We start from the raw sequence: 26817 nt of genomic DNA, 5'->3' as shown, positions 1-26817 counted from the left end.
AGTGATATGAGACAAATAGCAAATAAAGTTTCAAAACATGTAATAGCCCTAGCTGGTTTGGCTCAGTGGATAGAGCATCAGCCTGAGGACTGAAGGGTCCCGGGTTGGATTCCAGTCAAGGGCACATGCCTGGGTTTCGGGCTTGATCCCCAGCAGTGGGTGTGCAGGAGGCAGCCGATCAAATGATTCTCTCTCATTGATGTTTCTCTCTCTCTCCCTTTCCCTTCCTCTCTGAAATCAATAAAAATATATATATATAAATTTTTTAAAACATAATAGAGAACTGAAATACACAAATATGTCACAATATATATTTATACACTGTATATGAGGTCCCTAGAACCATAAGAAATGCAAAAAATTCACTGTTAATAACTCATTCTTGAATTGCCCCCCTTAAAAATGAAATTACCCCTCTGTGGGGCCTATGTCCCACGTTTGGAATTACTGTTTTAAGAGAAGTAGTAGTTTCAAAGGAATAACTACCATAAATGTATGTTTTTTTAAGTACAAAAAAATTAAAAGAGCTTGGTTCAGGTAAAAAAAAACAAAACATATACATACAACAAATTCCTTAAACAAAATAATTACAAAGTTAATATTACATTGAGGATTTGTTGATCCCCCAAAGATCCAAGAATAAATTCAGTACTTGGGTTATGTACTAAGGGGTTAGATTCAGTGCTTTTCCTATAAAGCTTAATAATGTAGACCTGGATAAAGAAGATTAAACACACAGAACACAAGTAATTATACTCATAAAATTTTTTAAAAAATCATTTAAGATGAGTTAATAATTATGTTGCCAGGTAAGAGAATGAGCTAAGTCATTCAAAAAAAGGGCTTTCCTCCTTATGGGGCGGAGGGAGGGGTATGTATGTCAAAAATGAAAATTAAAAAGAAGGAAAAATGCAATAAAATAAAAATAAGCATGGAGGGCATTATCTATGCACATGAGACAATGTTTTTCTAAATATATATATATATATATATATTTTTTTTTTTTTAAATGAATTACCTTTAATCTCCAACCAGAATGAGAAATATCTGTTTCTCTGCAAAAAAATCTTGTGGATTTTGTACCCACATTTAACAACTGTTCTCCTGGTAAACCTTGAGTCTGAGAAATGTATCGAATCTGAAAAATAATTTACAGAACATCGGAGTTTATTCTTTCATGCAACAGATATTAATTGAATACCTATTAAATATCAGACATTATGCTAGGTATCAGGTCAAGAATTAAATGATATAGTCTGTGCCCTCGAGAAATTCACAGTCTAGTGGGGAATACACAAGTCAACAATTATAATGCAGTTATAAGTATCATAGAATTATTATAAATACCATAATAAATGCATGCTTTATGTAAAGACACAGAAAGGAAGGGATACCTAAAATAATTCTAGTTACAGAAAGTTCCAGAAGAGGTGATGCTCAAGTTGGGTCTTAAAGAACAAATAGAGTTTGTTAGCCCTGGAGGAGTGGGGAAAATCTAATCCATTATGGTTTGTGTTAATGTTATAATACGAGTAAATACAGAAAATCAGGAGAAAATGCCCACACATTCAGAGTGGAAGCACAGAGGTTCAATAAGGAGAAATGGCAAGAGATGAAATTGAACTAGAGGCAAAAGGATTTTATTTACTCCAGGAGGTAATAATAATGGGAAACCACTGGAGACATCTAGGCAGGAAATTGACAAGTTACATTTTTAACATCTAAGAATGGTGAGAAGCTGAAGCCAGAGGAGAGATGAGGAGGGCGTGAGTTGAGAGACTGTAGGGACAGAAAGGAAGGAGTGGATTTAAGAGAGACTTAGATTGACAGAGGCTTGGTGAATTATGACTGTGGGAACACTGGAGCGACCACATCTATGTCACTGGCTTGATTGAGTCAGTAGCAGTAGAGAGAGGGGTATAGATGAACACTCACAGAATACTGAAAAGTTCCAGCCTCAGGGCTCTGAACTTAATATCCTTCTGTTTGGAACACTCTTTGCCCAGACATCTGTATGGCTCATCTTTCACTTCCTTCAGCTCTCAGCTCAAATGTCACCTTATTCATGAAGCCTCCCATGACCCACCAATAAATAATAAGCTCTTCCCTCTTCAGTAACCCTTATCTTCCTTACTCTGTTGTATTGTTCTCCACCATGCTTTCTAACAGCTGATACTCTCCATATTACTTTCTATTTTCTTACCCGACTCTCCATGAGAATGTGAAGTTTCATGAAGAGAAGAACTTTGTTTTGTTAACTTAAATATACACCCATGATAATGTCTGATACATAGTAGGCCCTCAAATATCTGTTCCCCAATTTAATGGCTAAGCAGCACAGGGAATAAAAAGAGGCTTAACTCCTCTAAACTGTGTTTGAGAACACAGGATTCTCATTTTTTAAACCTCAAGGACTCTGCTCTATCAATTAATCCATCCTCCCCCTGCATATTCTATGTGTTTCTCTCTCTGAGATCATTCCCCTCAATTTACATAAATGATTAGTATCTTCTATCCCCCTCAAAATTTCCTTTAACTATTTAAAATTCTTTCCTCATTCACTTAAGGGTCTTAAAATAGTAGCCTATATCTTACTTCTCATCTCAACACACTACAATTTGAATTTTACTATCGCTCCCATAATATGGTTAAGACAAGTAATGGCCTGTTAATAACTGACATATTTAATAGTCCCATATTAATCCTTTTTCTACCTTGATACTATTACCCATTACCTTTTTACTTAAAAACGCTGTTCCTTCCATTTCCACATTTTTTCTGGTTCTCCTCTTAATTCTTGACACTCTTTAATTGCCTTCCTCCATATAACATTGCCTTCCAGAGTTTTATGTCTTCTTCCTTCCCTCTACAAGCCCCAAGTGTCCCTAGTTTTATCTCTAAATCTAAGTATTTATCTCTTGTTCTGGAGCTATAGATTCAACTGCTTATTGAAACTCTCCAATCAGCTGGCCTTTAGGTACTTCAAAGTGAACATATTCTAAACTGATTTTCCCTAAAATCTGTTCTCATGTCTTCCCCCTTTGATAAACAGCAACTCAACCACACAAATCAGAAACTTTGTCTGGTTTATGCCAGACAAGTCTCTCTCCCTCATCACCCTCCCACAACATCCAAAACCGTAGCCATTCTACCTCATTGGCACTTTTCTTAACTGCCCCTCCTCCCCATCCCTATTTCAGGTCTTCTTCAATTCTGAGCTATGCAATTTCACACTGCCTCCCTAATGACCCCATCCATGCAGCCCCAATTTATTATACACACTGCTAAAGCACTAATAGTTAAATGGACACAGTCCAATAATATAAACATGATGCAAAAAAAATCTCCCACGAACTTTACAAAACTGGTTTTTGGGCCTGTGGACTCAAACTTTGTTTATGAAATATACTTAGTGTTATAAAAGAGTTTTTAAAAATCAAACACAGTTTTGAGATTTTGAATTTAAAATCCACAAGATCTCAGGTCTAGCCATTTTATTTTGAAAAGATTTTCCACATGTATTGTGTACCTAAAGAAATGCATTCTTAGTAGTCTATTTTTTTTTCTTTACAATCTACCAATTCTACTAGATTATCTTGACAGTTCTGTTACCTGGTCATACTCCAATGCTCCTGGGTAGAGCGGCCATCCAAGGAATAATTCTGCAATCACGCATCCCAATGACCACATGTCTATGGCTTCACAAAATGGCAGCCCCAATATAATCTCTGGAGCTCTGAAATAAAAAAAATAAAAAAATCAGAATGGGTTTCCTACAGTGGGTCTCAACCTTCTGGCCCTTTAAATACAGTTCCTCATGTTGTGACCCTACCATAAAAGTATTTTCGTTGCTACTTCATAACTGTAATGTTGCTACTGTTATGAATCGTAATGTAAATATCTGATATGCAGGATGGTCTTGGGCGACCCCTGTGAAAGAGTCGTTTGACCGCCAAAGGGGTCGCGACCCACAGGTTGAGAACCGCTGCTTTAAAAGTATCTGATTTCATCTGACATTCTAAGGAAAGTTAATAAATGACAGAAAAAAATACCTTCTATTTATAGTAACTCTTCATTTTTCAGAACTCTTTGAAACCTAGTCATAATCCTGAATTAAGCTTTAGAAGGTGCACTATGTACAATATCGCTATGATAAAATATCTACACTTACACCTCATGGTTTTATTAACATAACATTAAAAAGCAAAAAGCATACACTTGGTTTTGAGACTACAGCAGATTAGATATAAAACACTAGAAAGAAAACTGGCAAACTATTAAATACATGCACTATGACATCAACAGAACTGAAAACCAGACGTTGAGAGATAAGACCAAAACAAAATAAAACCCCAAAGGCTACAAGTGAATCTAGACTTAGATAATATTTCAGAACAGGATAATAAATATTAACATAATTAGAGACATTAGTCATCCAAAAGAGACAAGACCAAGTTCCATGTATTCTGCTTTAAAAGGCAAAAAAGTAGAGGATATATCAAAACAGTTAAAAAGCATTTTAGCACTTAACGAGCTTTGATTATTTAGCAAATGTATTCCATGAAAGATATCATTCCCACATAAATTACGTTGCTACTTCACATAGCTTTCCCATGAGAAGATTAACAACCTATTACAGGCTCCACATAAAGCTATGTAACTCCAAAGTCATACATTCATAGTTTACTAGATTTGCATGTTCGTATTTTCTATTTTAAAAACAATCTCAAATTTACAGAGATGTTGTAAGAATAGTATAATGAAAATTTTTTCCTGAACCACTGAAGAACAATTTGCCAAATAACTATATACTTTGTATTTCCTACAAACAGGAATATTCTCTTAAATAACTACAATACCATCATCAAAATCAGTAAATGAACACTGATACATCTCTACATCTAAGCCTCAGACTCAAAATTTGGCCAATTATATTAATAATGTCCAAGTCAGAATCATGCATTGCATTAGGCTGTCTTATCTCTTTCAGTCTTTTTCTTTTTTATATTTAAATATATAAATATATATATGTTTTAATATATTTTTACTCATTTCAGAGAGGAAGGGAAAGGGAGGGAGAGATAAAACACCAATGATGGTGAGAGAGAATTATTGATTGGCTGCCTCCTGCATGCCCTTTACTGGGGATGAGCCTGCAACCCGGGCATGTGCCCTGACTAGGAATCGAACCGTGACCTCCTGGTTCATAGGTGGGTGCTCAACCACTGAGCCATACCAATCAGGCTCTTTTAGTCTTTTTCAATGTGAAATAGTTCCTTACTTGACCCTGGCTGAGACATTACAGACAAGTTATTATAAAATGTACCCTTAATGTGGATCTGTCTGATGTTTACTCATAATTATATCTGGGTTATAAATCTTTAAGAGGAATATTACGGAATTAATGTTTTCTCATTATATGCTATCAAATGGCATACAATTTTGATTGTTCCTTTACTGATAATGTTCACTTTGATTACTTGGTTAACATGGTGTCTACTAGACTATCACCATTATTTTGTGTGCCATAAAATATTATCATTTCTATGTGTATCATTACATGTAAAAGACTGGGAAGCAATACCTTAAAGCACTCATAATCTAGATGAAACTGTCAGCGATGTCAGAGTTCTACCAGCTAGTCTTACAATAAAATAAACTCTAAGAATTGAACTATGCATGAAAGAATAATATATCCCTCAGCAATGAATCAAGCTTACATTTTTAGTTACTTCTTGTTTCTCAAATTCTTCCCCTGAGCTAAATATACTTTTCTATAAAAATGATCATAGCAGGGATTGATATGTGCAACATTCTTAAAATAAATTTTCTGTTCTCCTAAAGGGAGTTCTTCCACTTCCTTTGCAATCTACCTTAACTCCCTTCTGAGCACCAACAATGTGGCAGTGCTAAGGATACAGAGGGAATAAACATCATTTGAACTTTTGCAGAACAGGCAAGGCAAACATTGAACATGTCTACTGAATGGAGACTATAAATAAACCTGTTTACCACTCTATCACAATTAGCAGGCAAGTGTCAAAACCACAAACAAGCTCAAAAAATTAGGCCATATGCTAAAAAAGGCAATCTCTACCTCAAATGCTGTTTGTTTGTTTTTTTCCATGTGCTTTCAATGAAATTTATCATTATTCATTAAGACCAAATCCTTTCTACTTTTTCTAAACCTTGAAACAGTGACATAAAATATAAAGTGGGTAAGCTGAAAAGAAAACTTTTAAGTGGTAAACTAAACTCTAGATGGTTTGCAGGACTTTTGCTAGACCCCAGAAGGGAATGTTGGCAGTAGATGCCTCAAATAAAAACATAGTGAAGCACTGTCACTCAGAAAAGATGACGATTAATGGAATATTTTATTTATGTAACTTTTATTTACTTTTTAAACTGAAAATTCAACTACTGACAGAAGAAACCCAGCCTTGTTAGACCGGACAGCCGAATGACCTTCCGAATGTCCTTCTGGACGAAATTCTGGACAAAGCCAGGGCTGTGAGGGCCAAGGCAAGCTGCAGTGGCTGCGAGGGCTGAGCCACTTGCACGAATTTCTTGCATCGAGCCTCTGGTGTTCTTATAATAGAGAGAGGTGCTTGAAGTTACCACGGAAAATGCCATTAAACTATGAATTCATGTGATGATTTCATGGCTATCATAAAATGGCTACTAACTTAGTTTTTCCACAGACAGAGAATATATCAGGCCAACAAGAACATCAGTATAGTACTGCTAGTCTTTAGCTTCTTATGACTCTAGTGACAGAACAACACAGGTCCAGTCAGGTCTAGCACACTGATCAAACAATTTCTGAAATGACAAAGCTTATGATTCTCTCGGGTAACATCCCTCAATAAGACTGCAAGGTGCAGCTATCTAGGCTTCTCTTGATGATGCTCCTATGCAAACATATATCTACATACTTCTCTAGTTTTGACAATAAGATACCAGAGAAAAGCAACTGAAACCTGAAAATAGTAAACTCAATAAAGATAAAAATACTAAAACAAGGATGGTCTTCTCTGAGATAAAGATGCAGAATGCATTTTTTTAAGTAACAGTTTTATTAAAATACTAGAGGCCCAGTGCACAAAATTTGTGCACTGGAGGGGGGGTGGGGTCCCTCAGCCTGGCTGCGTCCTCTCACAGTCCGGGACCCCTCGGGGGATGTCTGCTGAGGGATCCTTACCGCTCCTGCCACTGCAGCTTCGCTCACCAGCCATGAGCCCAGCGTCTGGCTGAGCGGCGCACCCCCTGTGGGAGTGCACTGACCACCAGGTGGCAGCTCCTGCATTGAGCATCTGCCTCCGGTGGTCAGTGCACGTCATAGCAACTGGTCATTCCACTGTTTGGTTGATTTGCAAATTAGGTTTTATTATATAGGATAATTGACATACCATATAATTCACCCATTTAAGTGGTAAAATTTAATGGTTTTTAGTATGTTCACAGAATTGTGCAACCACCATCACCCAGCCTTGGTAGGAAAAGATGTTTCTCATTTTTATCACCCCAAAGAAACCCTATATCCATTAGCAGTCACTCCTCATTTGTCCCAAATTCCTCCATTCCTAGGTCATCACAAATCTACCTTCTGTCTCTTTAGATTTGCCTATTCTGGACATTTCATACAAAGAAAATAAAACAACATGTGGTCTTTTGTGACTTGTTTCTTTCTCTTGGCATAATGTTTTCAATGTTCAACCACGTTGTAGCATGTATCAGTACTTCATTTTTTTTTTATTAAGAATGACAATGTTAAAGATGGGAGTATCTTTATTTTTTAAAATATATTTTATTGATTTTTTACAGAGAGGAAGAGAGAGGGATAGAGAGTTAGAAACATCGATGAGAGAGAAACACCAATCAGCTGCCTCCTGCACACCTCCCACTGGGGATGTGCCCACAACCAAGGTACAGGCCCTTGACCGGGATCGAACCTGGGAACCTTTAGTCCGCAGGCTGACCCTCTATCCACTGAGCCAAACCAGTTAGGGCAGTACTTCATTTTTTACTGCTGAATAGTATTCCATTGTATGGATATACCATAATTATTTATCCATTCATCAGGTGATGGACATTTCAATTGTTTCCACTTCTGGGCTATTATGAAAAATGAGAACTTAAGCAAGAGAAGCCATGTCAGTTCACCAGCCTACTGAGCAAGAATACACTCCAGTGCTAAAGATGGTCAGAGCACAGTCTATACACCAAACACAGTACATATTGCCTAGGACAGAACTAGCCAGTACAGAAATGCCTTTGATGGAATATACAGTATATCCAAAAGGGAAAAGAAGGTACTAGTGTTAAAAGAACTATTGATATTTCTACTTTGTTCAATGAATCAGGCTTTATGAGTTAATCTTGTACAGGTATACCCCTTTATCAAACTTCTAGAGCACTAAAATATTAAGAACCCTGTCCATATAATGGCAATCCTATATAATAATGCAAATCAACCGAACTGTGGAACGACCCATCGCTATGATGCGCACTGACCACCAGGGGACACTCAACGCAGGAGTTGCCCCCTGGTGGTCAGTGTACCCCCACGGGGGAGGGGGACACCACTCAGCCAGAAGCCAGGTTCACAGCTGGCGAGCACAGCGGTGGTGGCGGGAGCCTCTCCTGCCTCCATGGCAGCACTAAGCTGTCAGTCGGACATCCCCCTAGGGCTCCCAGACTGCAAGAGGGCACAGGCTGGGCTGAGGGACCCCCCAAGTGTACGAATTTCATGCGTTGGGCCTCTAGTCCAATATAAAAGAGCATGGACCATGGGTGCAATACCCTTTGGGTAAATTTCATAAGAACTTTTTACTAAACTGGTACTGAAATATTGGGAATTGGCAGAAAGGCTCTGGGAAGACAAATTTTGGAGTCTGATAAGGAAGCACTGATTTCAAATACTGAAAAACCACCTAAATAGAACTAGACTTGAAACACTCAAGAGTAGATACCTCGCTCTCCCTCTATCAGCAAGTAATTTATCTGAGCCTTAGTATCTTCATTTTTTAAATGGGATTTTACCAACCTTATATACTCCAAAGATTATCTAAAGAACTAAGTAGCCCTAGCTGGTGTGACTCAGTGGATAGAGTGTTGGCCTGCAGACTGAAGGGTCCCAGGTTCGATTCCAGGCAAGGACACATGCCTGGGTTGTGGGCTCAATCCCTAGTGTGGGGCGTGCAGGAGGCAGCCTATCAATGATTCTCTCTCATCATTTATGTTTTTATCTCTCTCTCCCTCTTCCTTCCTCTATGAAATCAATAAAAATATATTATAAAAAAATAAAGGACTAAGTAAGAGAATGTGTGTAAAATATAAAACAATATATACATTCCCCTAAGTTAGTCATGCTCCCACTTTCCTAACTCACACCTCTCTTCTCAAACTACCACCTCCTCCCCTATCCTCATTCCTGATTGTTTTCACTGCATCCTACTTTACTGGGAACAAAAAAAGATGGAATTTGAAAGAAACTTCTACATTCTCCCCACATGTACTAGCCCACTTGCATCTGTCAGTGCTTCTATCTAAGGCATCCATGTTCACTTATTGAAGTATACCACCAATTTCCCACTCTCTCTCATCAATATCTCTCCACATACAAAACCATCCCACATCTGCCATCTTGAAAAAAAAATCTCGTTTATACACTCTCCTTCAGCCATAACCCTTTTCTCTGTTCCTTTTACACCAGTCCTTCTTGAAAGCACTGCTTAGAAAAGATGCCTCCAATTCTGCCTCTAACTTGAACTCACTCAAATCACCACCCCATCATTCTACCAAAATAGCTCTTGTCAAGGTCACCATCAGCCACTGCATCACCACATCCTTAATTTACTTACCTGCAGCATCGACAAAGCTGATTATGTTCTCCCTGCACTAAACACTGTCTGCATTTGGCTTCTGGAACACCACTTAGTTCTCCTCTTTACCTCTCTAGCACTCCCCTCTCAAATTCCTTTCTACTTCCATCTCATTTCCACAACCTTTATAAATTCTGGAGTGCCCCCAGGCTCAGTCTTTGGATATCTACCATCTCTATGTACATTCACTTTCCTAAGGCAATATTATCCAATCACAATTTTAAATACATACCCACCACTATTCATAAGACTCCCAAATGTGTATCTTCAATCCAGACCTCTCTCCTTAATTCCAGACTTATGTATCCAACTGCCTATTCAACATCTCTTCTGAGTATCTAGCAGATATCTCAAACTGATCATATTCAGTGGATTTATCAACCAATGGCAGCTATTGGCAGTCATTCAGGAATGCTAAGAATATCTTTGTTAAATCAAGTACATGAACCAAGCACGTTATCAACCAAGAGACATTTACATGTTAGCCACTTTGTATCTGGGACAGTGTTTTGACTACATAATAAACACAATTTACTGAACTTTAACAGTAGGCACCATGGAAATAACTGTTAATGCACTATCTCACTTAAAGAACATGTTCTAAAAACAGATTTCTGCATTGTTCTTCTACTCCAAGATTAAAAATGCTATGAAATAAAATGTTCCATATAAAACAGAAAAACCCCTTAGCCAACCTACAGAATCATAAAAAATAATAAATCATTGTTTTTGAAGCAACTAAGTTTTGGAGTTGTCACAGCAACAAATAACTGATATACTGCCCAAAGTACCCAGAAAGTGATGTAGTGATTGAGATTTCAAATGCCTGATTCCAAAAACCTTTTTTTTAATAGAAAAGTTCTATTTTTTTTTTCAAATTTTTTTATTGATTTTTTTAAAGAGAGGAAGGGAGAGGGATAGAGAGTTAGAAACATCGATGAGAGAGAAGCATCGATTAGCTACCTCCTGCACACGCCCTACTGGGGATGTGCCTGCAACTAAGGTACATGCCCTTGACTGGAATCGAACTCAGGACCCTTCAGTCCGCAAGCCGACGCTCTATCCACCGAGCCAAACTAGCCAGGGCAGAAAAGTTCTATTTTTTATTTTTTAAAATATTGTTGAAAAAATTATGTCTCCTTTTTTTCAGTTTTAGCAATTCAATCAAAGTTATGAGCTAGTTTTATTTTCCACAGAACAGGAAAATACTAAATGACCTATATTTCCTAATAATTCCATAACATGAGAGACCACTATGTGCCCTTTTTCTTTTTTATCCTCACCTGAGGATATTTTTTCCATTGCTTTTCAGAAAGAGGTAAGGAAGGAAGGAGAGAGAGAGAAACATCGATGTGAGAGAGACACATTGATTAGCTGTATCCCACACTTGTCCCAATCGTTGCAGGGATCAAACCTGCAACTCAGATGGGTAATTACGTACCCTTGACAGGAATCTAACACAAGACAATGCTTTTACCTCTGAGCCACACCTGCCAGAGTGGTATGTGTCTTTTTTGATTAATGGGTCTTTAGCTTTCTAAGACAATCAAAAGAAAAAAGTATTTTGCTGCCATTTTTTAAACCCACTTTTCTTTCTGTATAATTCCTTTAAAAATATATAACAGCAATAGCATCAAGCAGTTACATAACACTATAAACTAAGTAATCCTCTAAATGCTTTATAAATATTAACCCATTTGATATTCATATCAATCCTTTTAATAGATAAAGAAACAGATACAAGGAGAAGTAACTTGCCTAAGGGTCACAAAGCAAGTACCAGGTACAGCTGGGATGCAAAGCCAGGTTTTATAGCTTCAGAATATTTTATCTAGTACATCTTAAAATAATTCCTAGTGTTACTAAAACTATCGGACTCAGATTTTTATCTACTGTAAGTTTTCCCACTCAGATGCTATACTTACCATTGTGTTCTTTTTCTCTTTAAAAATATCACCTTTGATTTTAAGACTCATCAGGAAATATAAATATACTTATGTGAAAAGAACTCTAGTTGACATTTTACTAAGCCATATTCCTGGTCTTTAAGCATTTACTCATCTTAACCATAAATAATCTTTCATATTAAATACACAGATATCTGCCGGATGCCTCTTAGTTAAAATAAGGCTCTTATTTTGGCAGCAGTTACTGTGTTCCTAATGATGACTGTGTGACATCCTTTTGCAGACGCAATCAGGAAATGAGTTAAACAGTGGTTGTACGGTCTACTAGCTCACAGGTGTGATTACTCATAAATACCAATTCAACATCATGCACTCAATAAATTCTAACAAATCATAACCCTATACTTAGCAGAAGACAGCAAAGACCTAAAGTGGTTGCAAAATGCAGGTACAGGTAAACATGTGTTTGTACAAGCACAGCAAATCTTGGAAAGGTTACACACCCAAGTTTTATTGGCAATTATCTCTGGCAAGGAGGAGGGGAAAGTATGCATTTGCACAACATTTGTTTCGAAAATAAACATCTCATATTATAAAATAAGAAATTAATGTTTAAAAATTATCAGTCATCAAATTAGACTAAATGATCAGGGATTGGTGAATCTCCTTTATTTCCTTTCGTTATAAGAAAAAATTTCTCACTAGAAAAATGTTCACTGAATTTATTGGGGTGACATTGGTTAGTGAGAATTTCTGACGTGGGAATGCACTGCCTCAGGAGGGAAGGAATACTGGAGGTGTTTCCCTTAGAGGTGCTATCATTGTGTGTAGATGATACCATGAAGGAGACCCTCCTAAGAGAACAGAGGAACTTAAACCGGAGTACCTCCAAGAATCCTTCCAAATGATAATGCAACTAAAATGTATAGTATTAAAGAACATTTTGACAACTGGAACTTTAACAGAAGGATGACTGTTAAAATACACTAATGAGTTTAATCCAGCTTAATCAGTACTCTTTTCAATATCCTGCAGAATGGTGCTTTTATTAAAACCAACAAAACCTCAACATTCTTATAAAAAGGCAAATAGATTTCAAAAGAAACAATCAACCATTTTTAGAAATTTTTTCTTTTTAAAGTTATGGATGTTTTTAATGTGTTGCTTTAGGCAATAATATCACTACAAGACACTGGGTATTCACACAGATTGTACTTTATGACTAACCGCAACTACTCAACAACATGTGGAAATGTAATCAAAGTACAGGCTCTTAGAATAGGCACTCATTCAAATGTAGCTCAAGTCACGGGCTAAAAATATCACAATTAAAAATATCCTCATTGCAAGGCCACTTAATCTTTGAGTATGTAGGACAATGATCCAGATCAAAACACCAAGTACAAAGAACAGTAGTAATAATATTTTCAAAACCTATTAAATGTTAAATCTGAGTGGTGGAGGATAGGAGACAGCAAAGATTTAATATGCATTGCCAATATAAAGATGTATAGCTTAGAGTCCTATGCCCAAAAAGATTGATAGATCAATAATCTGCATATTTAACTAATTAACAGCTAGGAGAAATGTATTTCATTTATAGACAGCACCATTTATTTCATGTTTTATATGCCAAGAACAGTTACAAGATCATTCAAAATTCTCATGATATGAAAGAGAAAACTGTTAACATATATCAAGAGAGAGAAACCAAGAGCTGGATTGGTAGGGGAATATGAAAAGTATCTGTAGAAAATAAAAGAAAAACATGTCAGTAACTGAGGCTGAATGTGTGTTCTTTATAGGTTGGCTTATATACTATTAGATGTAGAAAAATCACAGATCATATACATAACTACATTATTAATATCTTACATTTGTATTGCATCTGTACTTCACCACCCATTCAAGTATTTTAATTTATGAGGTAACAAAGATATATTTTGTTATCGCAGTTCTACAGGTGACTAGGAGGAAAGGTTACACAAAACAGCCCAGATTTTCTTAAATTTTTTACAATATGTTTTTATTGATTTCAGAGAGAGAGGGAGAGGGAGAGACAGAAACATCAATGATGCGAGAGAATCATTGATCGGCTGCCTCTTGCACACCCTCTACTGGGGATCAAGCCCACAACCACTGCATGTTCCCTGACCGGGAACCAAACCCTGAACTCTTGGTTCATGGATCAACACTCAACCACTGAGCCACACGGGCCAGGCAGAATATCTTAAATTTATTTGACTATGAAATATATTTAAAATTATAATGTATTATCAGTAGATGCCAAAAGAAGCTCATAATCTGAAAGGTGTGATTCAAATAAATCAAACAGAAATTATTTAATTGCAATAAATGATTCATTTTTGTAACCCTATAATAATTATTAAAATAACAAAAATGTTTATGAAGGCCTTATTAGAAGTCACATTCCATTTATTATTTCATTAAATTCTAACAAAATCCTCTGAGGCAGGTACTGTATTATCTCATTTTAGAGATGAGGAAACTGAAGCACGGGGTCTCTCAGTGAGCGAGTAGTGAGGCTTATACACAAAGTCTGAGAGAGAGACCAAGCTCCTCCACACCATGGAGATAAATCATTTCTATTTTATGAACTATTGCAAATGTGTTACGTAATCACATGACCACATACCTGTGCATTAACAAGCAGGTAGAAGATTAGGCCCTGACCCATTGAGCAATCTCTAATACAACCTGGTGGTGCTCTAAAGCACACCATTTCTTAATGGCAAATAATCTCTTAACAGCTAGGCAAACACTATTCTTCTGCTTACTTTTCCTTGTAACTTTTTATACATTATTGATGTACCTTTAGACTTATAGGGAAACTGCAAAATTAGTACAAAGAATTTTTATATACCCTCAATCAGATTCCCTAACTGTTAACATTTTACCACATTTGTTTTCATCACTTCGATAAACACACACAAATATAATTTTCTGAATCACTTGAGAGTTAAGTTGCAGCCACTGTATCCCTTACTCTAAATACTTCATCCAGTTTGTACTTCCTAAAAACAAGGAGAGTCTCTTGCTTACCTACAGTGTATTTGTCAAAAGCGGGAAATTACTATTAATACAATACTATTATTCAGATTTTTCCAATTGTCCTATATTGCTGTCCTTCAAAACAAACAAAAATTTTTAAATTAAATAAATCCCAGGCCCATGACTCTTTAGCTTCCTTTATCTGGAATAGCTCCTCAAGATTTCTGTGGTTTTCATGATATATTTTAAAAATACAGACTAGTTAGTTATTTTGTGGAATGTCCATCAATTTCTATTCAGTGTTTCCTCACAACAAAGTTCAAGTTATCTATTTTCAGCAGGAATACCACAGGAGTGGCGCTATCTTACGCTTAATTTTTTAAAAGTGTAAATTAGAAAGCATATTACTACTATCAACTTTTTCAAGGAATATCTATTAATACTTCTCAGAGCAAATTGTTATATGCTGGTACAATCAAATAAGGAAAGACTTTGGACTATCAGAAAAGTGAATTCAAAACCCAGTTCTGGCAGTTACTTATAAAACTCTAGGCCTTAAGGCATGTTATTCATTCATTTGCAAATGAGGAATACACTTGTGGTTCCAGATTATTGTAGCAATAAAAACAAGTAAAGCCCTGCCCGATTTGGCTCAGTGGGTGGAGCATATCGGACTGCAAACTGAAGGGTTCAGGGTTCGATTCAAGTCAAGGGCACATGCCTGGGATGCGGGCTTGATCCCCAGTGGGGGGGGTGGGGGGGTGTAGGAGGCAGCTGATCAATGATTCTCTCTCATCATTGATGTTTCTATCTCTCTCTCCCCTTCCCTTCCTCTCTGAAATCAATAAAAATATATATTTTTTAAAAAGTAAAAAGAGCCTGGCACATAATTAATCTCCCTTTCAACCAAAAAGAATCTGAAATTGAGTGCTTGAGTGGTTACCCCAAAGTTGCAGGGCCGATAAACAAAATGGTGCCAAAACAAAAAGTTGGATTTAGCCTGTAAGTCTTACTAATATAAGCAATAAAATGTGCCTCTACAGTCCTGTTACTATTTATACAAGTTGGTTTTATACTTCATACAGCCCGTGGCAGAGTATTTTACAAACCAGTCACTCCTTAAAGATGTGCTCAATGAACACAAAACATGCAATTAGACACAATGCTCCCCAAAATGCATTCCATTTTAATATACATTTAAAATTAAATTCTCAGATATCTGATAACCTACAAAACAGGCAACTTCTGGACCTAGACAATTGGAATTTAAGAGATTATGAACATATGAAACACCCACACATACATATTCTCCCAACCTAACCCTGAATAATTTTCTACCAGAACCATTAATCCCAACAAATAACCATTCTAAAGAATTGCCAGGAATCTCATTTAGAAGCTTTCAAATATATTGGATTATATTCTGCCTAATAAAAGAAAAATGGAAGGTTACTTAGTAGCTAGTGTCACACTAATATCCCCAGCAAGAACTATACAAGCTAAATCACACACACACACACACGGAGCTGTGTGTATGGCCTACAGGTCATAATGATGAAGTCAACGCAGGTTCATCAGTTATAACTAATTTACCACTGTGGTATGGGATGTCAATAATGGGGAAGGTTGTATGTATGTGGACGGAGAAGGGATATATATGGAACTCTGGTTTTTGCTCAATTTTGCTGAAAATCTCAACAGCTCTAAGAAATAAAGTTGGCCCTGACCGGTTTGGCTCCGTGGATAGAGCGTCGGCCTGCGGACTCAAGGGTCCCGGGTTCGATTCCAGTCAGGGGCATGTACCTTGGTTGCGGGCACATCCCCAGTGGGGGGTGTGCAGGAGGCAGCTGATTGATGTTTCTCTCTCATCAATGTTTCTAACTCTCTATCCTTCTCCCTCCTCTCTGTAAAAAATCAATAAAATATATTAAAAAAATAAATAAATAAAGTTGATTAAAAAAAAAAAAAAGCTGTGTGAAGTCAGAGATCAGACGACAGCTAGGACTTAAGGGAACAAAATCCCAGAGCAAAGAGAGAACTTATTAAAGTGAGCCTTCCATTTCCTCGAGGTAGTCACCAGCAAACAGTGAGGCATAGAGGCTAAACAAAAAGTAATGGCCTAGAGCCTGCAACTGTCCCACTGGGCTGGGAAAACAAAACTGGAATTCAGAACCTGCCAAGGAAGAGGGGCCTTGGCAGATACTCCAGGCTTTTCCACTGAAACCACAAAGGCCTACACCCTAGGAACAAGGGCAGACTGAAATAGACCAGCCTCACTTGGAATAACATGATCTACATACTCCACCTGGCTTCCAGAATGAAAAACAATGATCTCTGGAGGAAGGTACTATCACCCAGAGTTCTTTGCACAGCAATGTCCAATGTTCAAGAAAGTAGATGAAATGCTAGGAAATTTCACTATAAAACTGGAATCTACATTTTATTTTACTTATTTTGAAAGTATTACATATGTCCTCTTTTATCCCATTAACCCCTTCTGCCCCCCAACCCAGGCCTTCACCACCCTATTGTCTGTGTTCATGGGTTATGAATATATGCATATAAGGTCTTTGGTTGATTACTTCCCACCCAACCACCCTCCCCTACCCTCCCTCTGAGATTCTCCACTCTGTTCCATGCTTCCATGTCTTTGGATCCACTCTGTTCATCAGTTTATTTTGTTACTTAGATTCCATATATGAATGCGATCATGTGATACTTGTCTTTCTCTGACTTATATCACTTAGCATGATACTCTCCAGGTCCCTCCATGCTGTCTCAAACGGTAAGAGATTCTTCTTTTTTACTGCTGCTTAGTATTGCATGGTATAAATGTACCACCGCTTTTTTATCCACTCATTTACTGATCGGCGCTTGGGCTGTTTCCAGATCTTAGCTATTGTAAATTGTGCTGCTATGAACACAGGGGTGCATACATTCTTTCTGATTGGTACTTTGGGTTTCTTAGGATATATGGAATCTGCATTTTAAAACAACAAATTCTTGATTTCTAGATACCATCGCCCTACTAAGGCTCCTTGAAGAAATGGCTGATTTTATGGCTGAGGCAGGGAAAGTATAAGGTGAGCCTAAAAATCTTCTTGTGCCAGAAAAATTACTCAGCAATAAAAACTAAAATAAAAATGATCTACTGAAACAAAATATTAATGTCATAAAATTACTATGTTGAAAGAAATAAACCTTAAACAAAATAGTACACGCTGTATCATTACATTTACATGAAATTCTGGAATAGGAAAAAAAATATGGTTAAAAACTCAGATCAGTAATTACATTTGGAAGGGGCGAGAGGGACAGACTAGCACTGAATGGGAAGGGACATGAGGGAACTCTCTAGGGTGATGGTAATGCTGCATCTTTTTAAAAAATATATGTTTGTATTGACTTCAAAGAGAGGAAGAGATAGAAATACTGGTGAGAAAAACATCCATCAGCTGCCTCCTGCACACCCCCTACTGGGGATAGAACCTGCAACTTGGGCATATGCCCTGACCAGGAATCCAACCAGCGACTTCCTATTGCATGGTATGACACTCAACCAACCGAGCCACACTGGCCAGGTGATAATGTTATATCTCGATAGAACTTTGGGATAAGAGGTGTATGGCATTTGCCAAAACTCACTGAACTTGCATTTCACTGTATATAAAACTTAATTCCAAAAAAAGAACAATAAATAAACACTGAACTACTTTGTGAAAGACTTGCTTAAGTGTTTCATAACATAGTGTACTGATATCCACAAATTTACTCTGAATTACCTCATCAAATAAAGATGAAATGATAAATGGAGAGATATCTATGATAAAGCCAAAGTAGCAAAATGTTAATAGTAGAATCCAGGTAGTAAGTGCATGTTCACTGTGCAATCCTTTAAAGTTAGTTGTAACTTTGAAAAGTTTCACAATAAAATATTGAGGAGGGTGGTATTTAAAAATAGGCCAAGCGCATTTAACAGACAGACACACACAGACACACACACACACACACACACACACACACACACCCTTAGACACAAAGTCCACTGATTAAACTGAACACAAAGAAAAAACTTAAATACAGAGAAGAGAAAAAGGACATGTTAACATCAAAGAAGTCAATTTTCTTTTTTAAAAAAAATATATTTCTTTATTGATTTCAGAGAGGAAGGGAAGAGAGAGAGAAACATCAATGATGAGAGAGAATCATTGATCGGCTGCCTCCTGCACGACCCCTACTGGGGATCAAGCGTGCAACCCAGGTATGTGCCCTTGGCCGGAATCTGGGACCCTTCAGTCCGCAGGCTGATGCTCTATCCACTGAGCCAAGCTGGCTAGGGCAAGAAGTCAATTTTCTATACATATAATGGAAGCTAGAATGCAGTAGAATAACATCTTTAAAATGTTGAAAGAAGCCGAAACCGGTTTGGCTCAGTGGATAGAGCATCGGCCTGCAGACTGAAAGGTCCCAGGTTCGATTCCGGTCAGGGGCATGTGCCTGGGTTGCGGGCACATCCCCAGTAGGAGATGTGCAGGAGGCAGCTGATCGATGTTTCTCTCTCATGGATGTTTCTAACTCTCTATCTCTCTCCCTTCCTCTCTGTAAAAAAATCAATAAAATATATTTAAAAAATAAAAATAAATAAATAAATAAGCCGTAACCGGTTTGGCTCAGTGGATAGAGCGTCGGCCTGCGGACTCAAGGGTCCCAGGTTTGATTCCGGTCAAGGGCATGTACCTTGGTTGCGGGCACATCCCCAGTGGGGGGTGTGCAGGAGGCAGCTGATCGATGTTTCTCTCTCATCAATGTTTCTAACTCTCTGTCCCTCTTCCTTCCTCTCTGTAAAAAATCAATAAAATATACTTTTAAAAAAACTAAATAAATAAATTAATTAAATAAAATAAAATGTTGAAAGAAAATAATGCCCAAAGTATACCTAGAGGACAACCTACTTAAAAAATAAGTTGTTGGACCCTAGCTGGTTTGGCTCAGTGGGTGGAGCATTGGCCTTTGGACCAAAAGGTCCCGGGTTCAATTCCGGTCAAGGGCAGGTACCTTTGTTTTATGCTCCTACCCAGCCCAGGCCCTGATCAGGGCTCGTGCAGGAGGCAACCAATCCATGTGTTTCTCTCACATCGATGTTTCTCTCTGTCTTTCCCTCTCTCTTCCACTCTCCCTAAAAATCAATGGAAAAATATCCTTAGATGAAGCTTAACAAAAAAAAAAAAAAAAAAAAAAAAGGTTGTCAGCTTTTTTTCTAGAAGTGCGAAGGACCGGAAGCAGTACTTTGAAGAACAAGTAGAAGGACCTATACTGTCAATTATGCTAATGACACTGTGATACTGGTGTTAAGAAGAGACAAAATGAAGGGGGGATAAATGGTGATGGAAGGAGACTTGACTTGGGGTGGTAAACAAACAATGAAATATACAGAGATGTACTGAAAAATTATATACCTGAAACCTATATAATTTTATTAACCAATGTCATCCCAATAAATTCAATTAAAGAAATAGACAAAACAATGAATAACAGTGTCCAAATATGGACCCACACATATAAGGTCACCTCGTTTGATGAAGTTGTCACAACCGTAGAGTGAAATAATAAATATATGGTGCTCAGTTAAGGGATATCCATATGAGAAAAAAAATGTGCCTTAATCCCTACCTCATACCTCATGCAAAAATCAATTTCAGATGGATGGCAGATCTAAATGTGAAAGGTAAAACACTAAGACAACTGAGAAAAACATCTTAGCAAAGAAAGTTTCAATAAAATGAAGCACTAACACAAGCTGAATGAGAAAGGTCCAGCCAGATGGGGACTTTAAAAAATAATCCATCAAATCTGGTGATTAACAAACATGACATCAGTGTCATTCAGGAGAAGAGCTTCAGAAAGATGAGGGGAAATCACTGAAGGAGGAGCATGGGAAAGTGGGGAAGCACAACTGAGCTCAAACCATACTCTGCAATCTATTAGCTGTGTATCTCTGGGCAAGCTGCTTACCATATCTCAAATTCCCAATTTGTAAAATAAAGATAATGTCATTACTTATCATGGGTAAAGGGTAATTATGAAATATTTCTAGCAGAGTGACTAGTACTAAGCAGTATAAGTGTTACTATTATATGAACTCTGTTCATTTTTACATTCTCATTTTCCACATAAGAAAAGCACCTACCAATATAACCTATGACAGAGAAGACAAGGGGTTGGGGGGAGGTAGAAAAGGGTAAAGAGGAATAAATAGTGATGGAAGGAGACTTGACTTTGGGTGGTGAACACATAATACAATAATACAGATGATGTATTATAGAACTGTATATTTACAACCTATATAATTTATTAGCAAGTCACCCCAATAAATTCAATTTAAAAATTTTAAATGTAGTGCAGAGTGATGAAAAAATTAAAACTTTATTTTATTTTTTGCCTATTTAAAGACAACAGTGTGAAGAAAAGGACCTTTTCACACACTACTAGTGAAATTATAAACTGGAATAGTACATTTTTGGAAGAAAACTTAGCAGCTGCCATCAGCAAAATGTATGTATCCTTTGACCTAACAATTGTCCTGGAAATGTGAAAATGTACCTAAATGCCCAAGGGCATACAAGAAGGTTCCCTGTGGCATTATCAGAAAACCAAGGAAATGTACATCAGAGAGGACTGTTTAAATAAAATATAAAATACATTATTAAAAAATTATAAAACACAACCACAATATAAAGATGAAATTATTCCTGCTTTACTTCCTAGCCTTCTCTATCATTAAATTTTTCTTACAGTGAACATTCTCTATTACAATTTTAAAAACATTAAATAAAACCATTTTTCATCTAGTACACTGGTTTTGGAGTATATTCAAAAATTTTTTTAATTCAGTGTTTTCTCTCAAAAGAAACACTTGTTATTTTAGTGTCAAAGTTTAACACATATTAGATTCTCTCTCCTAAGTAATACAATCTCATCATACCAGCTGATGCCTAAATTATTCACTGGCCACTGAACTGGCACTCTTCCATGGCAGCAGGCACTCTGTGAATAACATCCAAGGTGCTGAATTCCATTCACAGGAAAATGCTAAAGACTCAGAAACAAACAGGCACTTACATTTGAAGTGTGTGAGGTAAGGACTGACATCTAATCCATGAGATGATTACATCCGATTAAAGTACATTCATGAGACCATATGCACCTTAAAGACATAGCCATGTTGTTCAAGGAAAAACACTGATAACATCTAAAAGTCCAGGCTTTTACTCAATGTAAAAAAAAAAAAAAATCACAAAAGTGATTCTTTTAACCTATGAATAACTATTTAAGTTATAAGCAATTCTAGAATATAGTTCCTCAAACCTATTATAAAATTGCAAATCAGCCCAGTTTATATGGCATTACATATATTACATATTTCACATCTACAATCTACAGAATTAACAAACTCACTTTTCTTTAAGCCTCACCCATGGATATGTTTTTATTAATTTTAGAGAAAGGGGGAGAGAAACACTGATTGGTTGCCTCCCATACATGTCCCACTGGGGGTCAAACACACAACCTAGGTATGTGCCCTGACCAGAAATTAAACCCGCCACCTTTTTGTGCACAGGACAATGCTCAACCAACTGAGCCACCCAGCCAGGGCAACACACTCATTCATTCATTCATTTTTGTAATAGAACATTTATTGGGTAAAATACAGCTCCATAATATATGTGTTTACAAAAAAAAAGTGTTTATTTCTTTAAACTTAAGATCACAAAAAGTAACATCACAAAAATATCCATTACCTATTATATCAAATACCCCCACCTTAAATACCTTAGGTACTCATGGGTATAAGCAGGACCCAGTTTTAGAAGGGAAGTTTCCTGTGATTACTGAAAGAGTTCAAGGTGAGGATGGACAAATAAACAAGTTACAATGTTATTAAAAGTAATGCATGTGGCCCTAGTTGGGTTTGGCTCAGTGGATGGAGCATCCACCTGTGGACTGAAGGGTCCCAGGTTCGATTCCAGCCAAGGGCACATGCCAGGTTGCAGGCTCGATCCCCAGTAGGGGGTGTGCAGGAGGCAGCCAATCAGTGATTCTCTCTCATCATTGATGTTTCTATCTCTCTCTCCCTCTTCCTTCCTCTCTGAAATCAATAAAAATATATTACACACACACACACACACAAAAAGTAATGAATGTGTTCAGCTGGTCTAGCTCAGTGGTTAAGCATCAACCTATGAACCAGGAGGTCAGGGTTCAATTTCCATTCAAAACACATGCCCCATTGTGGGCTCGATCCCCAGGAAGCAGCTGATCAATGATTCTCTCTCATCGTTGATGTTTCTCTTTCTCCTTCTCCCTTTCTCTCTGAAATCAATAAAAATTTATTTTAAAAATATGTTTAAAAATTTTGAGGGACAAAGAACCAAACTCTTAGTAGAAAAATGGGCAAAGGACATGAACAGGTAATACACACACACACACACACACACACACACACACACACACAAGCTAATGAAAAGGGTTACCAAAATGGGTTGGGTAGGAATGCTGTGGAATGGATGGGGGCAAGGGGATGTCACACTTCTGAGATAACCTTTTGGTATAGTTCTTATTTTTAGATCCATGTTAATGTTTCACATAATCAAATAAATAAACAAACAAACACATGGGGGACTCAGAATGAAGTACAAATAAATGAACTTAATTATATTTTAAATAAGTAACATAATCATACGGAAGGTGGGTAAGAAGAGGATTGGGGAAGAACTAACCTAAATAACTCTGATCAACACAACAGTTTGACCACATACTCCAAGTCTAAGACTAAGAGGCTAAAAGAACTATAAATAAATGTTGTACTCTAGTTGGCAAATTAGCAGTGGTATAGGTTAGCAATTTCAAAACTACTTTAAATGTATTCTAGAATTGAGCAAATAAGTAACATTCGTGAATAATGAGAGTCAAGTTTCCCAGTATCAGAAAAGGCATTATAAGGGAAAAAGCTGGTGTGCCTCAATGGTTGAGCATCAACCTATGGACCAGGAGGTCATGGTTCGATTCCCCAGTGAGACACATGCCCAGGTTGCAGGCTCAATCCCCAGTAGAGGGCATGCAAGAGGCAGCCAATCAATGGTTCCCTCTTCCTTCCTCTCTGAAATCAATAAAAATATTTTTAAATAAATAAATAAAGGAAAAAGGAGCCCTGGACAGGTAGCTCGGTTGGTTAGAGCATGGTCCCCATACACCAAGGTTTCAGGTTCCATCTCCAATCAGGGCACGTACAAGAATCAACCAGTAGATGCATAAATAAGTGGAAGAACAAATTGGTGTTTCTTTCTCTTTCTTCTCTCTCTCTCCCCTTCTCTCTCTAAAAATCAATAAAAACATATCCTCCGATAAGGATAAAAAAAAAAAAAAAAGACTAGTCAATCCTATTTCCCCTCTGGAGGCTCATTTAGGAGTGATCTCTCCCCAAAAGCCTTCTCTGAACCCTCAGATTGGGCTAAACGCCCTCCTCTGGGTGGCCATAGTACTGTGCACACACCAATTCCCTAGCATTTTGAGACAAACTATTGTTTTCCATTAAGTGATAAAATCATGTTTTAATCACCACTGTACCCTTAGCACCTAGCACAGGGCCAGCAAACAAAAAGGGCTCAACAAAAATTGTGAGCGTGAGTTTGGACCTGTCTGCTTGTATAAGCCTCAGTTTTCTACTTATTAAGTAGGAATTCCACCAATTGTCTTACTCAACTCCCAGGATTGAGACATGAGAAACAGAGCAGGAAATAAACGTAAAATCACTTGGAAAAATGATGCAGGTTATGTACATAGTTATTTCTATTTATAAAGTAACCCTGTATAAAATATTAGTTATTACTTTGGCGGGGGGGGGGGGGGGGGGGGTCATTCTATGTACCTTTATTTTATTACAAAAACACTGTCTTTGAAACTTAAGGATCTAAAAAGGCATGAGGGGGTGAGAATGCCCTAAACAAAAACTGATAAGCCTAAATTGTTACCTTTACATGCCTTTCTGTCAGCTATTACATGCAAAATAGAACACATTTTTTTACTTCAACAATTGATGATAAATTACACAGTATTAGTACAGTAGCAAAGAATATAACTGCTACACAGCTTACTTTATAGCGCACTTTCTTGTCTCTATATTCTGAAATGACTCAGAACCACAAGCTAAAATCTATATTTAAAAAAAAAAAAGAAAAAAGATATTCATGACCTGAATGTTGCCACCACACCTCATAAATACAGCACCTTCTGCTGCTAAAACCTTTTATGCATTCAACAGCCCTATGTGTTCTTGACAAAAACCACACTCAAGCAGCTGAATTTAGAACATGCTGACCTTGAGCAAATCAATGCCCTTAGCATGTACTTCTGGCTTCTATCACCACAAGAGCTAGACAGCCTCACCATCTATAGTAGTCAACAATTTCTGGCCACTGTCCCCTGTCTATTTTAAGATATCCCTACTACATTTCTGTGTTGCACAGTTCAAAGAAATAAAAGAACACATGAACCTGTGTTTAAACACAAATAATTTACCTTGGAACCTGGGGTATATGTGTTCCTACTGTGATTAGCTCAAAAAATATTTAATTTGGTAAGTTTCCACTTCCTCCTTTCATTTTTCAAATACAATGTATTTTTAACAATTTTTAACAAGAGTAAAAAAAAAAAAAATCAAGAATAAGACACTTCCATTTATTGCCAAACCAGATTTATAAATAACCTCACTCATAAATTAAGCCAGATTTGGCAATGTTTTCAAATATAAACTACAAAAAATATTTAAAAAATAATAGTTATGTGCTTTTCACGCAAAATTATACTACATATTAAAATAGTATCTAAGGGCTATACTACATTTTCACCAATCTACCTTAATGTTTACTAACTCTTCAAATTCTTGTATTCAATTGACAGAAAGCCCATTTCAAACTTTTTGTGTGTTTTTTTCCCATTGTTTTTAATCAATCAACATCAGGAAACATCAAACAAAATGCTAGCACTAGTTTTTGTTTATTACAAATAAAAACTTCACTCTTTTCTAACTCTAAACACAGAATCAATAAGTTAGCATCGCAATTGTATAGCTTCCAAAATTCAGGTAAATTATTTACTTGAAAAAATATATATAAACAAATTAGAAACTACTAATTATACTTAGCAATTATTCATAGCTTTTTTTTTTTCATTGCCAACAGAGCCTAACATTTGTGCAAAGGCCTAATGCTAGCAGAAACAAGTATCATAAGATATATAGCATTTTAGATTGCTTTGTAAAGGATTTCCTTTACTCTCTTGAAACATTTTATAAAAAGATAATGTCAAGTATAAAAATTAAATAAAGCTTTTTTTTCCTACTCTGATCCAAAAGATTTCAAATAAAGAAAAGGAATCTATGTTTCACATGGACTAAATCTGATATGCAGAATAATGCAGGACTTAAAGAAAATGAAGTCATTCACTAACAAACGAACTAAATATAGAGCCCAAGCAGATGGAGCCTGGGGTTTTATATAATACTAGAGGCCCAATGCACGAAATTCATCCAAGGGGCTTGGCCAAGGGTGGGCAAACTTTTTGACTCAAGGGCCACAATGGGTTCTTAAACTGGACCGGAGGGCCGGAACAAAAGCATGGATGGAGTGTTTGTGTGAACTAATATAAATTCAAAGTAAACATCATTACATAAAAGGGTACGGTCTTTTTTGTTTTTTTTAGTTTTATTCATTTCAAACGGGCCGGATCCGGCCCTCGGACCGTAGTTTGCCCACGGCTGGGCTTGGCCCTCACAGCCATGGCGGTTGCCTCGGCCCTCGCAGCCACGGCTTTGTCCGGAAGGATGTCCGGAAGGCCATTCAGCTGTCCAGTATAATTAGCATATTATACTTTTATTATTATAGATGCTGACTACTGAAAGCTCTTAAGACAAAATCTATGGAGTATAAAGGGGAGCAAGGGGAAACACCATTATTATT

At 37.0% G+C, this 26817-nt stretch overlaps 1 protein-coding gene across 5 annotated transcripts in view; it reads right to left on the bottom strand.

The window, feature by feature from the left end:
• HIPK3 (homeodomain interacting protein kinase 3) overlaps nt 1–26817 on the bottom strand; it is a 67229-nt gene that overhangs the window by 17899 nt on the left and 22513 nt on the right. For all 5 annotated transcript variants that reach the window (XM_070427756.1, XM_070427758.1, XM_070427754.1 and 2 more), the window contains 2 exons: nt 3613–3736; nt 1019–1138 (listed from right to left, as the gene is read on the bottom strand). In XM_070427756.1, coding sequence (XP_070283857.1) covers nt 1019–1138; nt 3613–3736 — 244 coding nt within the window. The remainder of the gene's footprint in view (nt 1–1018; nt 1139–3612; nt 3737–26817) is intronic.

The sequence above is a fragment of the Myotis yumanensis genome, unplaced genomic scaffold, assembly GCF_028538775.1.
Source record: "Myotis yumanensis isolate MYYU_CA2020_CCGP unplaced genomic scaffold, mMyoYum1.0.hap1 SCAF_10, whole genome shotgun sequence".
Classification (NCBI taxonomy): domain Eukaryota; kingdom Metazoa; phylum Chordata; class Mammalia; order Chiroptera; family Vespertilionidae; genus Myotis; species Myotis yumanensis.
This window is presented reverse-complemented; position numbering and strand designations above follow the sequence as displayed.